Source organism: Cherax quadricarinatus, chromosome 4 (assembly GCF_038502225.1).
Source record: "Cherax quadricarinatus isolate ZL_2023a chromosome 4, ASM3850222v1, whole genome shotgun sequence".
Lineage (NCBI taxonomy): Eukaryota > Metazoa > Arthropoda > Malacostraca > Decapoda > Parastacidae > Cherax > Cherax quadricarinatus.
The window spans coordinates 42,284,570-42,299,036 of record NC_091295.1 but is presented as its reverse complement, the minus strand read 5'-3'; the positions used below and the strand labels follow the sequence as shown (position 1 = coordinate 42,299,036).

At 35.8% G+C, this 14,467-nt stretch overlaps 1 protein-coding gene across 12 annotated transcripts in view; it reads right to left on the bottom strand.

Annotated features, from left to right (window-relative positions):
• Positions 1-1,284: 1,284 nt before the first annotated feature.
• sas (stranded at second) overlaps positions 1,285-14,467 on the bottom strand; it is a 375,038-nt gene continuing 361,855 nt past the window's right edge. For 11 of the 12 annotated variants that reach the window (XM_053770852.2, XM_053770855.2, XM_053770853.2 and 8 more), the window contains 4 exons: positions 11,247-11,415; positions 10,697-11,029; positions 9,294-9,496; positions 1,285-2,951 (listed from right to left, as the gene is read on the bottom strand). In XM_053770852.2, coding sequence (XP_053626827.2) covers positions 2,883-2,951; positions 9,294-9,496; positions 10,697-11,029; positions 11,247-11,415 — 774 coding nt within the window. In that variant the 3' untranslated portion in view covers positions 1,285-2,882. The remainder of the gene's footprint in view (positions 2,952-9,293; positions 9,497-10,696; positions 11,030-11,246; positions 11,416-14,467) is intronic. The other variant, XM_070096094.1, reaches the window with a different exon arrangement.

Below are 14,467 nucleotides of genomic sequence, written 5' to 3'. Positions count from 1 at the left end.
GGAAAAACAAAACTAACAATGTGAATGGTTTAAAATAGCAACTTTGCAGTATATTTTTCGAAGTTTTTGTGGTTTTATTGACAGTTTCTTGATATCACTTAATAGAATGGAAGAAATAGTACTAAAATAGAGATGATTTTGATTGGTTTCAGGACTGGAAGTAGCTTGAAGTTGAGTTCCAAGTAGTGAAAATATAGATAGATTTTTGTTGATATTCCAGAGGATGGGTAAGCTTCTCACTACAGCTCCTAGTCTGTTTTATGGGTTTTTAATAGGTCTGATTCAATTACTGGGATTCTGTAAACCATGAATAATCTTTCCTGGTTGTATATATTATCCAAGAAAGAGTAAATCTATTTTTTGTGAATAAGAATTCAAACTGGAAAGCAAATATAAGGAGAGACCTGGGAAGGTGACTGATGAACAGAGGAAATATTGTTTTAATTCCAGGAATGTCTACATTGTTTATTAAATTGGCATTTTTTTTAATTTCGTGTGAAATTGGCCAAATTATCGAATTCTGATCACTTTATTAGGTAGTTGAAATAGGTGAATAGATTTCGTGTGTTCAGTTGATAGAATGGAAGGCATACTAGCAAAACAGCTAAGAATTTAGTAAACTGGAAGAATGGAATTGTCCTAAAGTAAGACTCAAAGTAGGCAAACATCACAGGTCCATAAATTGCGCTGAGACTGCTAACTTTGTGCCAGTGTAATTCTGTATGTTTTACCATCAGATTTCATACTTTTGGTGTCATTACCTTTGGAAAAAAAAAATCTATACCATTTCATAAGATTTTTTTTTTTTTTTAAGGAGGGGGTAATTGAGAGAAATTTTTGGACACTGAAAAAAAGTTTCAGATCTGGGGTCTGAACAGTGAAAGGCTTAAACATGATATCTTCACTGCCTCTAGCATCCTTGTTGCAATGTTCGAAACCCATGCCTCACACCGTGTGCGTACTGGTACCACTATTCTGGTAAATTTCCTTTTTTGCTTGCCTAGATAAACTTTCTTTCTGCAGATGTTTCAACACATCACCCTCTTATGTTCTTATAACAATAATGAATAAAAAATGATGTATCCAGTAAGTAATTCATAAATAAATATTCCAAATATGATTTATAATTAGCTTTACAGCAAAAAAAATAGTGAGAAATTTTGAAAACTATATACAGTACATTCAATTAAAATGTGTACTGCACTTTAATTTTGTCATGCAAGATTAATTCATAGTCATCAGTAAAATGAGGATGGTGAAAATAGGACAAAATAAGACAATAAATTCTTGGGAGTAGTTTAATGTGCATGTCTGCACAGGATTTTTACAACTATATCTGTACACGCAGGCTACACCAATGTTAACATGTCAGCCTGAATTGATTGGAATTTCACCATTCAAACAAGCAATAATTTACAATTCGGAAATATATAAAAATTTATAATAAAAACAAAAGCAATATACTGTAGAGGTAATCAAAATACACAAATTTGTTTCTAAACTGTACAATAATTCCCCTAAATTTTAATTTAGGCAAATGCTTAAATGAGTGATTTGTGACACAAGGTACTACAGTACAGTAGTAATATGTACAGTACATGTACTCTCAATACTCTACACAGCAATACTTATAGACATTATAGTTATTATCCAACTAATTAACAGTCATATTTAGAAATCTTATCAGCTGTGGCAAAAAGTGAATAACTTGTATTATGAAGAATAGATGTTACAAAACAAAGTATAAAAATGCAAATCACAAATGTTTCATATTGCTTAAGTGATACCACTTAGACTATGTAAGGAAACATCAAGTATCTTATCACATACTCAGTAGTTTTTTCACAGTACAGTACTATAGGAATCAATCCACCAGAGCTAATGTTACATATTGCAGCACCTAAGAATTCCAAAACTTATTCCAAAACTTTATATCAGTTTTTGTAAAAAAGTTATTTATGACCTTTCAAAACCCCTATTTTAGTTAAGCTTCAGAAGATACTGATTCTTTTTCTTTTTAGGAAAACTCAAGATGCATGCTTGACTACACATTTTTAACTCTGGAGGAGTACAGAACTTTGTAGTATGGACATTTGCAAGTCATCATTGCACGTACATAACTTATTTGCTCTTGGGTTCAAAGTACTGCAAATCTCCAATAACACACAGAGGATATGGACATTACCAATTCCTTTTTTTTTTTTTTTTTTTTGAACACTGTACAGTAGTATAATTTCCCATTGTACAATTTCCATCTGTGCTAGAGTACAATAATGGCACAATTAAGTACAACACTTGCTTCAAAAGGCACAACCAAATTAGGCACAGAGCACCAGTTTCGTCCTCTGCATCACGTATCTATTCTGAGGGGGAGACTATAAATACCTATAAATACACAAAGATAACTGACTGAAGCAGAAGTTAGTATTAAGCTATAACTTGGTTATTATAACACCATAACATTAAGGGACAGAATGAGAAGAAATGTAGAAAGTTGAGACTGGCGTATGTTACACTAAAACCCATACTGGTAACCATTGCAAGTAATATTGAACACCTGAGTAGTATATTATCCAGCACTGTTTGTAAACTTTCTAATAAAGTTAATTAGTTAAAACAAAGAAGCTAATCAAAACATTATGACTGCTCAGGTCTCAACTTTTAACAATTGTACAGTTATTGGGCTTATTTTATGCAAATATTTACATTTGTAATATTGAAGGAAGCATTTTTTACACTATTGCTGGATATCAGCACTTGATAAAGGATATAAAAACAATATTATTCTCTAAAATGAGACATCACAAACATACAAACTGAGAAGGGGAAGACAAATGAAAACAAGTTATAGATGAAAAGCTTGGCCTAATTGTGAGCATGGACTAAGGTTCCTCGGAATGTGTGGCACCGTTCCCACTTCCTTTGATTCCATTCATTTCCATATCATATGTCTGAAAATCAAAGTAAAATGGTAAAATTATTTGCCAAATATTGCTAACCATGTGTTAACAAGAATCCTAACATTGTCTGTTGCAAGGAACTGTCAATAACACTGAATAACCCACACAGGTTTAGCCATTTCTTTAATTGTAGCAGTAATAATGATAAACATAATGATGATAATAGCCATTGTAACCCTTAGTCAAAGAGCAGTGTGTAATTTTTTTTAATTATCACCCAGTGATAATAGGGTACATAACACTATCAATCTTTTAATCCGAAAAAAAAAAAAAGTTACTTGAATATGGTAAAAAAGAAAATATAAAAAATAGTCTTACAAAAAGCAAGAAGAGGTAGATACATATAAGCAAATGCAATTAAATCTGAATAGTATAGTATGTGAATGCAAATCAGATAATTAGGTGAATATAAAAAAAATGGTAAATACAAGGAAATTAAAAGAGCAAGAAAAGGAAACATTTCTTTAAATGAGCTTAATTATTTTGTTCTGATTATTGTCATATCCTAGTCTGTACTATTATAATATACAATATTTATTATAGATGTCATGGCTTATGCTTTTAGCAATCTTTCAATTACATACCTCCAAGCATTTTAGTATAAAAGATTTAACACCATATATAGCACAGCCTTTGTCATGAATGCTCTTTCCCATCACTTATCACAAGATACCTCCTACCTACTCTCATAACATTCCCATTCTAATCACCCTCAGCAAATGTTCTCATTTACTCCTCTTACAAAAGTGAACCCGCCATTCCAAATCTCCCAAATACAACTCTCTTTCCCTACCTCTGCACATATTCTCCTGTCTTACTTTCCTGTACAGTATATGCATTCCAGGCCTTTGGCTACTGTACTAAACTTAATCAGGCCATTAACACTTAATTCCTTATAAGAATTTTTAATGGGTAACTCGCATTGTACTGATCATGTAATAGCAGATCTTCACTAAACAAGGGAAACCTAATTCCAATGCACTAATTTCCCATATCCACAATTTCCCTTAATCTATTACCCACTACATAGATTTTATCACCTATGTAGATTTTGATACTTGGGATGATGTACAGTGCTGCAGAAGTTGAATTATGTTGGTGGTGGCTCTATCTGGCGATGTATTTAATGGTAATAGAGGTAATGATTATGTTGAGTTTTCAGTCTGAGAATGTTTGAAATGTGTTTGGCAATAGAGTTGTTGGGGAGGGTTAAGTCTTTCTTTACTGTGAGTGCAGTCAAACTATATGGTACATCTAAAAGCAGAAAGTTTCTCCTCCATCATCCCCTCTTCCATTACTTGGCTTCACTGTGTGGATGACATATTCATCATTATAACAAGATTTGAAGTCTCCATTCTCCAAAGTAGATTCAACCAAATATAAAAGACTGGGAGCATGAACACCTTCAATTCTGCCATAGTGTTTTTTTTATCAGCTTTTTTTATTTTACTTCATTTCTGCACTCAACCATATCAAATCCTCAATACAATTTAGGTTTGAGAAAACCAGTGGCACATTTCCTTTCCTAGATGTTGTACTCTGCAAATCTGGCAACAAACTTCACTGTAAGGTTTATTGGAAACCCACCAACCAACACTTATCATATTCACTTCCAGGTATTTCTTAAGAACTCTGCATATGCAGTAGTGAATTTTTTGACAGGTGCTCTTTCCTTGAATTTTTTTTACACCAAACTTCATCAATTTTCCCAGACCTGATACTGCAGAAAAAAAAAAAAACAGTCCTTAACAATAACTTTATTGCCAAACACATCTCAAAGATTGTACTACCATCAAAGACACCACCAGACAAAAACGCAACTAATGCATATACAGTGGTACCTCGGCATATGTCCGCTTTGAAATAAGTCCAAATTGGTATACATCCTTTTTGGATGTGAAAATTATTGCTTAGTATATGACCTTTGTTTGAAATACGACTCATATGCTAGAACTTATATTGGTCAAAATGAGCCACGACACTGCACGCTACCCTTGTTTACCTCTCTTGAGACAAAGCCACAACTGCCCACTAGTGTCAGTAGACCCAATTATCAAACAAAGATCAGGGACATTAAAGCATGTTGAAAAATTGCTTTTCATCTGGATAACAGAAAAACTGTGTGCCAGGAATAGCGTATCAGAGGCAATGATTTGCGAAAAGGCAAAGCTGATGCATGCCGATCTTTTGAAAAATAAGGCAGGAATGAGCCAAGAAAGTGAAGTGTTTAAAGCCAGCCATGGCTGGTTTGATAATTTTAAGAAGAGGATTGGCATTCACAGTATTGTGAGACATGGAGAGGGAGCCAGTGCTGATAAAGATGCCACCAATGATTTTGTTACAGAGTTTGGGGAATTTGTGGTGGCTGAGGGTTTTGTTCCCCAACAAGTTTTTAATTGTGATGAAACAGTAAAAGTCAAACCTGGTAAGCTTCAACCAGGTCCAAATAGGAAAAAGACAGAAAAGAGAAGGGGACTTTCCTTCCAAACAATAACATTTCCTCCTCCTCCTCCCTTCTCAGCACTATCCTAGTAGGTACTAGACTTTTCAGCAAAGTAAAGTGAGGTTAAATTTGCATTTATACCGTCTAATTCTTTTGTATTTATGTATGTATTTTAGTATTAACCCTTTCAGGGTCCAGAGGCCACATTTCAAAGTGCACACCAGGATCCAAGTACAGTGGACCCCCGGTTAACGAACTTTTTTCATTCCAGTAGTATGTTCAGGTGCCAGTACTGACCGAATTTTTTCCCATAAGGAATATTGTGAAGTAGATTAGTACATTTCAGACCCCCAAACATACATGTACAAACGCACTTACATAAATACACTTACATAATTGGTCGCATTTGGAGGGGATCGTTAAGCGGGGGTCCACTGTATTTCTTATGAAATGGTAGAGAATATTTTTCTGAAGGTAATAAAACAAATAGTACGAAATTTGATGGAAAATTGACGAAATTATGCTCTCGCGAATTTTGACGTGTCAGCGATATTTACGCATCGGCGATTTTGCCAACTTTGACTCCCATTTTAGGCCAATTACATTATTCCAGTCAACCAAATTCTTAGCTATTTCACTAGTATTACTTCTATTCTATCGATTGTGCACACGAAATCACCAAGTCAACTGTTTCAACTACAAAATAAAGTGATTGGAAATTGGTAATTTGGCTAATTTAATACAAAGTTCAAAATATTCCAATTTCAAAATAGGGTCCAGAATAAACAATGCAGGCATTCCTGGGACTAAACTAACATTTTCTCTGTTCATTAGTTACGTTTTCAGGCTTTACAAATGAATTCCATTTTGATTTTTAATTCACATAATGAATTTTTATTCAAACCAAAAAGTAGATTTACTGTTATGCAATATTGTAATAATTGTATAAATAATATCAGCACATTTGTGAACATATATTAGACCCACCAGCTGCCATGTATTAGACGTGTGAGGTCATTTGTGTACTCTTGAACATTGGCAAAAATTTAACATTTCCACTACTTTGTAATATATCTGTAATATATCTTCCATTCTATCAAATGAGATCAAGAAATTGCAAATACAACCATAAAAAAACATACGAAAAAACACTGCAAAGTCGCTGTTTTAATAAAAAATTAGTCTCAGATTTTTTTCTCATTATGCACTGTGCGCTGCAGGATTTATTTTATGTGGTGCACACATACCACATAGATGTATTCTCTCATATCTAGGCCCAAATTTACCGCTCACAGCTTATCAGAGTGAGCTGAGCTCATGGCGTAGATCTATGGTTTGGACCCTCAATGTAAAGCTGTACGTCTACAGCACGGACCCTGAAAGGGTTAAGCAGTGTTTAAATTATTTTACACAACCTCATCGATGTATAATATGCCATTAACAAAAGGATTTTTTTTCATGGGAACAGATTAATCATTTTCCCTATGTTTCTAATGGGAAAATTCTTTTGGTATATGTCCTGTTTGGTATAAGTCCAAGGTCCTGGAATGGATTAAGGACATATACTGAGGTACCCCTGTATCTCAATCTCTGCAGGGGTGTACAACATTAATCACCACTGACAAAATATGTATATATAAGTGAAACATCCAGAGACCTTTACAAACGCATTTTGGAACACCAATAAGTCAGCAGAACAGATCTTTACAATGCTTACATAATACACTGTAATTCTTATAACCACTTAAAAATCAGACTGCTACACTACTAACTGCCAAAGAGGACAACACTCAAAGCAGATGCTCCTTAAGAGAAGTTTCTTGATGCTGGTGAGGGGCTCTTAATGTAAGTAATTAAGCCTGTCCTCTCCAACCTTGGATCAAACCTGATTGACTCCCATTATTATAGGCACTGTATAATCGACTTAGATTTAGCACTTTCCCCTAAATAAAATAATCAAGGATGCACTGAAAGTGTACTCGTCAACGTCTCCAACAATTTCAGCCAGAATACATTTCTACAATTTAGTTGAACCTCTAAATAGAAATTTTCTTGGATATTTGAGAACCAATATTATCTGATATTACTGACTCAAGAAATCGTAATGACACGATTGCAAATAAACCATACCCCCGGCCGGGATTGAACCCGCGGTCATAGAGTCTCAAAACTCCAGCCCGTCGCGTTAGCCACTAGACCAGCTAGCCACAATAAGATTCATCCAACTAGGTATATTTCTACACCATAGGAAAGTTAGCACAGGCACCTCTGTGACCACAAATGCATCTCACTTGTTTTTCACCTCACTGCTACTAATTACCAGTACCAGTTCTTCCTCTCAAACCAGGATCATCTGTTTGTGACTTGATAAAAGATCACTATATGGGCAAAATATCAGTTAAGGTTCTACATAAACTGTGTTTGTCCCTCTTTATCTGCTCTAATTAATGATTTTATATTAACTTCCTAGTACACTGAATGACAATACCAGACAAAAAGTGGTGGTTAAGTAGTCAACAGAAAGTACATTAGATGAATAAGACACACACATGCAATATTTGGGAATCATTTATGGCCAGATACAGACAGCAGTAGTAGGAGTTTTGACATTATCAATCCATCACCCTCATTATGAGGTGATCAGTCCCTTATGCCAGACCTTATATACCAGAGTAGAGGCAAGATGAAGCAGCTGGAGTTGACATCACAGGTGACCATTGCCCATGAGTGGCAATACATCATGTTGAACACTGGTTCAACAAAGAAGTTGTAAATGGATTCCCCTGTATCAAGATACTATGGTGTTACTGTATTAGACAAGTATTGTAATCACAGAACAGGTGAAGCTCGAACTCATGGCAAGTGATTTCTAAAACTCATGGGCCAGTGTGATTTGTTTGCAATTGTATTATTATGATTTAGAGTCGAATATCATATTACTGATAGTATGCCATCAATAATATGATATGTTTCCTGTGGCCTGGTGGCAAAGCTCTCGCTTCACATGCTGAGGGTCCAGGTTCGATTTCTGGCAAAGGTGGAAACATTGGGCGTCTTTCCTTACACTACCTGTCTATGTTCACCCATCAGTAAAAATGGGTACCTGGGTGTTAGGCGCCTGGTGTGGGTTGCATCCCGGGACAAAATTGACCTAATTTGCATGAAATGCTCTGCATAACAAGCAGCTTTCTATGTAATAGTATGTCACTGATGTCAGCTAGGTCTGTATACCTTGTACATGTACTTGTAGAAATAAAGATATTAATAAATTATATACCATCACTAACATGATATACTATCAGTAATATACTTGCCTGACATGGCAACAAAATGGTATTTGGATACAGAGGAATTATTTTGCAATTCTTTTCTTGAACCACTGTTCAGCATGACCTACTCCCACACAGGCTACACTCACCTGTCATGTTAACACCAGCTGCTTCACCTCCCTTCTACTCTAGTATATATGGTCTGGCCACATGCCTATACTTTAGGCTTCAGGGTGATGGACTGATAACATCAAAACTACTACTGTTTCCTGTATTTGCCTGAAGAAGCCTGTTGTGCAGTCAAAGTATTTCAGCAATAAAAATTCCAAATGCTGCAAATGTCTTTTTTCATCAACTTGAAGGTACTGTATATAATCAGTAAGAAGAAAGTATTGTAGTTTATAAGGATAATTTATGTGCAAGCTAAGCAATTTATTCATAAATACCTATACTGTTTTAATAAACTGGGAAGTCCATAATAATTATTTTCTAGAGATGATTTTTCTTTAGCTTTGATCAATAACTACATAACTAGTACAACACTACTATGGCATACGAAGAATCACTCTAGGAAACTACTTGTACTGGTTAATACGAAAGCGAGTTAGTTTCTGTACTTACATTGTCGCCTACCTTGTATGACGGGTTGTCATACGCGCCGTTGTTTCTAGAGGAATTAATGTGGGCTTTTGCATGGCTCTGTTTTCTAAGGAGGATGACAAGGAGAGCAAGGAAGCCCAAACAGGCAAGAGCTGCAATGATTGCCACGGCAACTAACGCTGGGTAGTAACCTTCACCATCTTCTGAATCCTTAGCTGAGGGATCTTTCCAAGACAAATGTTGAATGAGTTACTAAACATTTTGGTAAAAATGGAGTGTACTATAATAATATTACGTTTTACATTATTTTAAATTTTTCATTCAAATTAATAAAAATCTGAAATTCCTTCATTTTATACATTTTATTTAACATTTACTAGTGTTATAGTAATACTGTAGCTCATAATTTAGATAGTAAAATTATTCATTCATATAACAGTCAGGCAATATATAATACAGGTACAACACCAATTTACCAGCAACAGATTGACCAGCACATCTCTTAGTCCAGATAAAATTTCGAGACTAACTTTTATGTCAAAATAGTTTACCTGGCGGCCACAGATTGCACTGTATGCAATGTGTGCTCACATTGTTTGTACTGCAGTGGTTAGTGGTGATCCATTGATTTTGCGATTCTTAGCATATTTTGCTAACAATTAACCCTAGCTATGGCTAGTGATTAGCTCTGCAGTTCCAGTAAAATTCTAAAATTTACTATGTTGTAACATTCTTTGTAAATACAGCAGTAAATAAACTTATTTCTTTTATGCTAATGTTTAACTAAAGTTTCCAGCAGACCATGGTGGATCAGAGGTGTACTGTTGAATTACTATTATACAACTTTTGTTGGTCAGGGAAAACTGATATACTGTAGCGGCAAAGCCTAGGAACCAAGAGTGCTGGAAAACTGGTGTTGTACCTGTAAAAGGAGCAAAATTTATATGGCCTCTAATTAGCAGTTGCCCTGATTAAGCATAATGAAGACAAACAATGCATGATCCAAATGTTTACCAAGTCTCTCAATTCTTATCCAAAATGATTTGCATCTACTGAATCCATAATACAGAATTATTTTTACTATATTTCTTGTAGTTATGCGCTGTGCTATATTTAAATATTTCATTAATTCCCTATAATATCCTGCCAGAGCAGCCAGGTTGTGATGGCTATGTGGGCCTGCAGCCTGGTTGCCTAGGCAGCAGGGGTAGAAGAGTCCTCAAAACTGCTCACAGGTCACAGGTACATGAAAATATCAATATAATTGCATTCTTTACAAATTTAATCAATACATTATTTTATTGGGATGTACCACCTTTAAAAAGTGCAATGTAAAAATGTATTATAAATAAGGCCCCCCTTAAATCATGCCCGAGTATGTTTAGTTAGCATAACCAATACCTAAGACAAATTTAAACACTTACCAACTTCACTTCTCTCAGGTTTAGGAAGTTCACCAGCTCGAGTAGTGATGGTGAGGACATTACTCTTCTTCTTGCGGCCATTGGACAGGAAGGCTTCTAACCATACTTGATATTCCACATCTGGCTTCAGTTCACTTAAGAAAATCTTCCTTTCCAGACCAGACTTAGGAACCTTGAAAGTGTCAGCATCTACTCGTTCATCCTCACGTAAGTAGACAGCACGATAAACACTAACGTATTTCTCTTCAGGCTCAGGCACTCCAGAATAAAACAGTTCTGCAGTTTGGGATCCTACTTTGCCAGCAGTCACTTCAATCTCAAATGCATAAGGATCTAAAGAAATTTTTTTTATCAAGTTTCACATATGATATAATAAAAATAATTCTTATCAGTATATTATATCAACAATGCAGATTTAAGCTTAAAACAAATGATTTCATAAGTTAAGAATAGGAACATAAAAGTTATGTTGTATAGCAGATAATCAACTTTTTTGGACTTTGTTTTCATTTGAATCTAAAAGAAGTACAGTACATAAAGATTAAAGTACCTTCTTCAGGAAGTGTTGTAAAGGTTATGGGTTTTGTGTTAGAGACTTGAGTCGTTTGATTCTCATGAGTGATGAAAACTAAGTCCACAGTATAAGAATGCCCTGGCTGTAAATCACGAAGGTCCATCTGGTTATTATCACGATGGAACAACTGACTGAACTTGGGGATCTGTAAAATATTGATAATTATGTTGCTGTATTAAAAAATTATCATTTAGCCAAAATAAAAATAACAGAATAATTTATTTATATATGAATAAGTTTTTTACTGTACTTTACTAATCATGTCACATACTGCTTCATCCGTGATGTTGTTATGATGCATGTTTACCCCCTCTAGTGAATTTGCACTGTTCAGACTGATCGAGCTTTTCTGGGTGAACTTTAAGCTGTGGCAGTCCTGAATTAAAAAACTGTGTTTAAACTGTTCCACAAGTTCATTATTCTAAGAAAAGATTTATTCTGTTTGTCCTGCTCATGGTATAACAAGCTGAAAGCTGTGAACCCTTATATGCATTATGTTTGACTTCAAATGAAGTGGTCAGGGTTTAACAGAATACATACAAAGAAACTTTAGAATTGAACAGATACATTGATAGTAGGTTGGTAGACAGCAACCACCCAGGGAAGTACTACCGTCCTGCCAGATGACTGTGAAACAGAAACCTGTAACTGTTTTGCATGATGGTAGGATTTGCTGGTTTCTTTTTGTCTCATAAACACGCTAGATAACAGGGATATCTTGCTACTCCTGCATACACTTTGGTCACACTTCAGAGACACGCACATGCATATATGTATACATACATCTAGGTTTTTCTCCTTTTTCTAAATAGCTCTTGTTCTTCTTTATTTCTTCTATTGTCCATGGGGAAGTGGAAAAGAATCTTTCCTCCGTAAGCCATGCGTGTCGTATGAGGCGACTAAAATGCTGGGAGCAATGGGCTAGTAACCCCTTCTCCTGTAGACATTTACTAAAAAAGAGAAGAAGAAAAACTTTATAAAACTGGGATGCTTGAATGTGTGTGGATGTAGTGCGGATGACAAGAAACAGATGATTGCTGATGTTATGAATGAAAAGAAGTTGGATATCCTGGCCCTAAGCGAAACAAAGCTGAAGGGGGTAGGGGAGTTTCGGTGGGGGGAAATAAATGGGATTAAATCTGGAGTATCTGAGAGAGTTAGAGCAAAGGAAGGGGTAGCAGTAATGTTGAAGGATCAGTTATGGAAGGAGAAAAGAGAATATGAATGTGTAAATTCAAGAATTATGTGGATTAAAGTAAAGGTTGGATGCGAAAAGTGGGTCATAATAAGCGTGTATGCACCTGGAGAAGAGAGGAATGCAGAGGAGAGAGAGAGATTTTGGGAGATGTTAAGTGAATGTATAGGAGCCTTTGAATCAAGTGAGAGAGTAATTGTGGTAGGGGACCTGAATGCTAAAGTAGGAGAAACTTTTAGAGAGGGTGTGGTAGGTAAGTTTGGGGTGCCAGGTGTAAATGATAATGGGAGCCCTTTGAACTTTGTATAGAAAGGGGTTTAGTTATAGGTAATACATATTTTAAGAAAAAGAGGATAAATAAGTATACAAGATATGATGTAGGGCGAAATGACAGTAGTTTGTTGGATTATGTATTGGTAGATAAAAGACTGCCGAGTAGACTTCAGGATGTACATGTTTATAGAGGGGCCACAGATATATCAGATCACTTTCTAGTTGTAGCTACACTGAGAGTAAAAGGTAGATGGGATACAAGGAGAATAGAAGCATCAGGGAAGAGAGAGGTGAAGGTTTATAAACTAAAAGTGAAGGCAGTTAGGGTAAGATATAAACAGCTATTGGAGGATAGATGGGCTAATGAGAGCATAGGCAATGGGGTCGAAGAGGTATGGGGTAGGTTTAAAAATGTAGTGTTAGAGTGTTCAGTAGAGGTTTGTGGTTACAGGAAAGTGGGTGCGGGAGGGAAGAGGAGCGATTGGTGGAATGATGTAAAGAGAGTAGTAAGGAAGAAAAAGTTAGCATATGAGAAATTTTTACAAAGTAGAAGTGATGCAAGGAGGGAAGAGTATATGGAGAAAAAGAGAGAGGTTAAGAGAGTGGTGAAGCAATGTAAAAAGAGAGCAAATGAGAGAGTGAGTGAGATGTTATCAACAAATTTTGTTGAAAATAAGAAAAAGTTTTGGAGTGAGATTAACAAGTTAAGGAAGCCTAGAGAACAAATGGATTTGTCAGTTAAAAATAGGAGAGGAGTGTTATTAAATGGAGAGTTAGAGGTATTGGGAAGATGGAGGGAATATTTTGAGGAATTGTTAAATGTTGATGAAGATAGGGAAGCTGTGATTTCGTGTATAGGGCAAGGAGGAATAACATCTTGTAGGAGTGAGGAAGAGCCAGTTGTGAGTGTGGGGGAAGTTCGTGAGGCAGTAGGTAAAATGAAAGGGGGTAAGGCAGCTGGGATTGATGGGATAAAGATAGAAATGTTAAAAGCAGGTGGGGATATAGTTTTGGAGTGGTTGGTGCAATTATTTAATAAATGTATGGAAGAGGGTAAGGTACCTAGGGATTGGCAGAGAGCATGCATAGTTCCTTTGTATAAAGGCAAAGGGGACAAAAGAGAGTGCAAAAATTATAGGGGGATAAGTCTCTTGAGTATACCTGGTAAAATGTATGGTAGAGTTATTATTTAAAGAATTAAGAGTAAGACAGAGAATAGGATAGCAGATGAACAAGGAGGCTTTAGGAAAGGTAGGGGATGTGTGGACCAGGTGTTTACAGTGAAACATATAAGTGAACAGTATTTAGATAAGGCTAAAGAGGTCTTTGTGGCATTTATGGATTTGGAAAAGGCATATGACAGGGTGAATAGGGGGACAGTGTGGCAGATGTTGCAGGTGTATGGTGTAGGAGGTAGGTTACTGAAAGCAGTGAAGAGTTTTTACGAGGATAGCGAGGCTCAAGTTAGAGTATGTAGGAAAGTGGGAGATTATTTCCCAGTAAAAGTAGGCCTTAGACAAGGATGTGTGATGTCACCGTGGTTGTTTAATATATTTATAGATGGGGTTGTAAGAGAAGTAAATGCAAGGGTCTTAGCAAGAGGCGTGGAGTTAAAAGATAAAGAATCACACATAAAGTGGGAGTTGTCACAGTTGCTCTTTGCTGATGACACTGTGCTCTTGGGAGATTCTGAAGAGAAGTTGCAGAGATTGGTGGATGAATTTGGTAG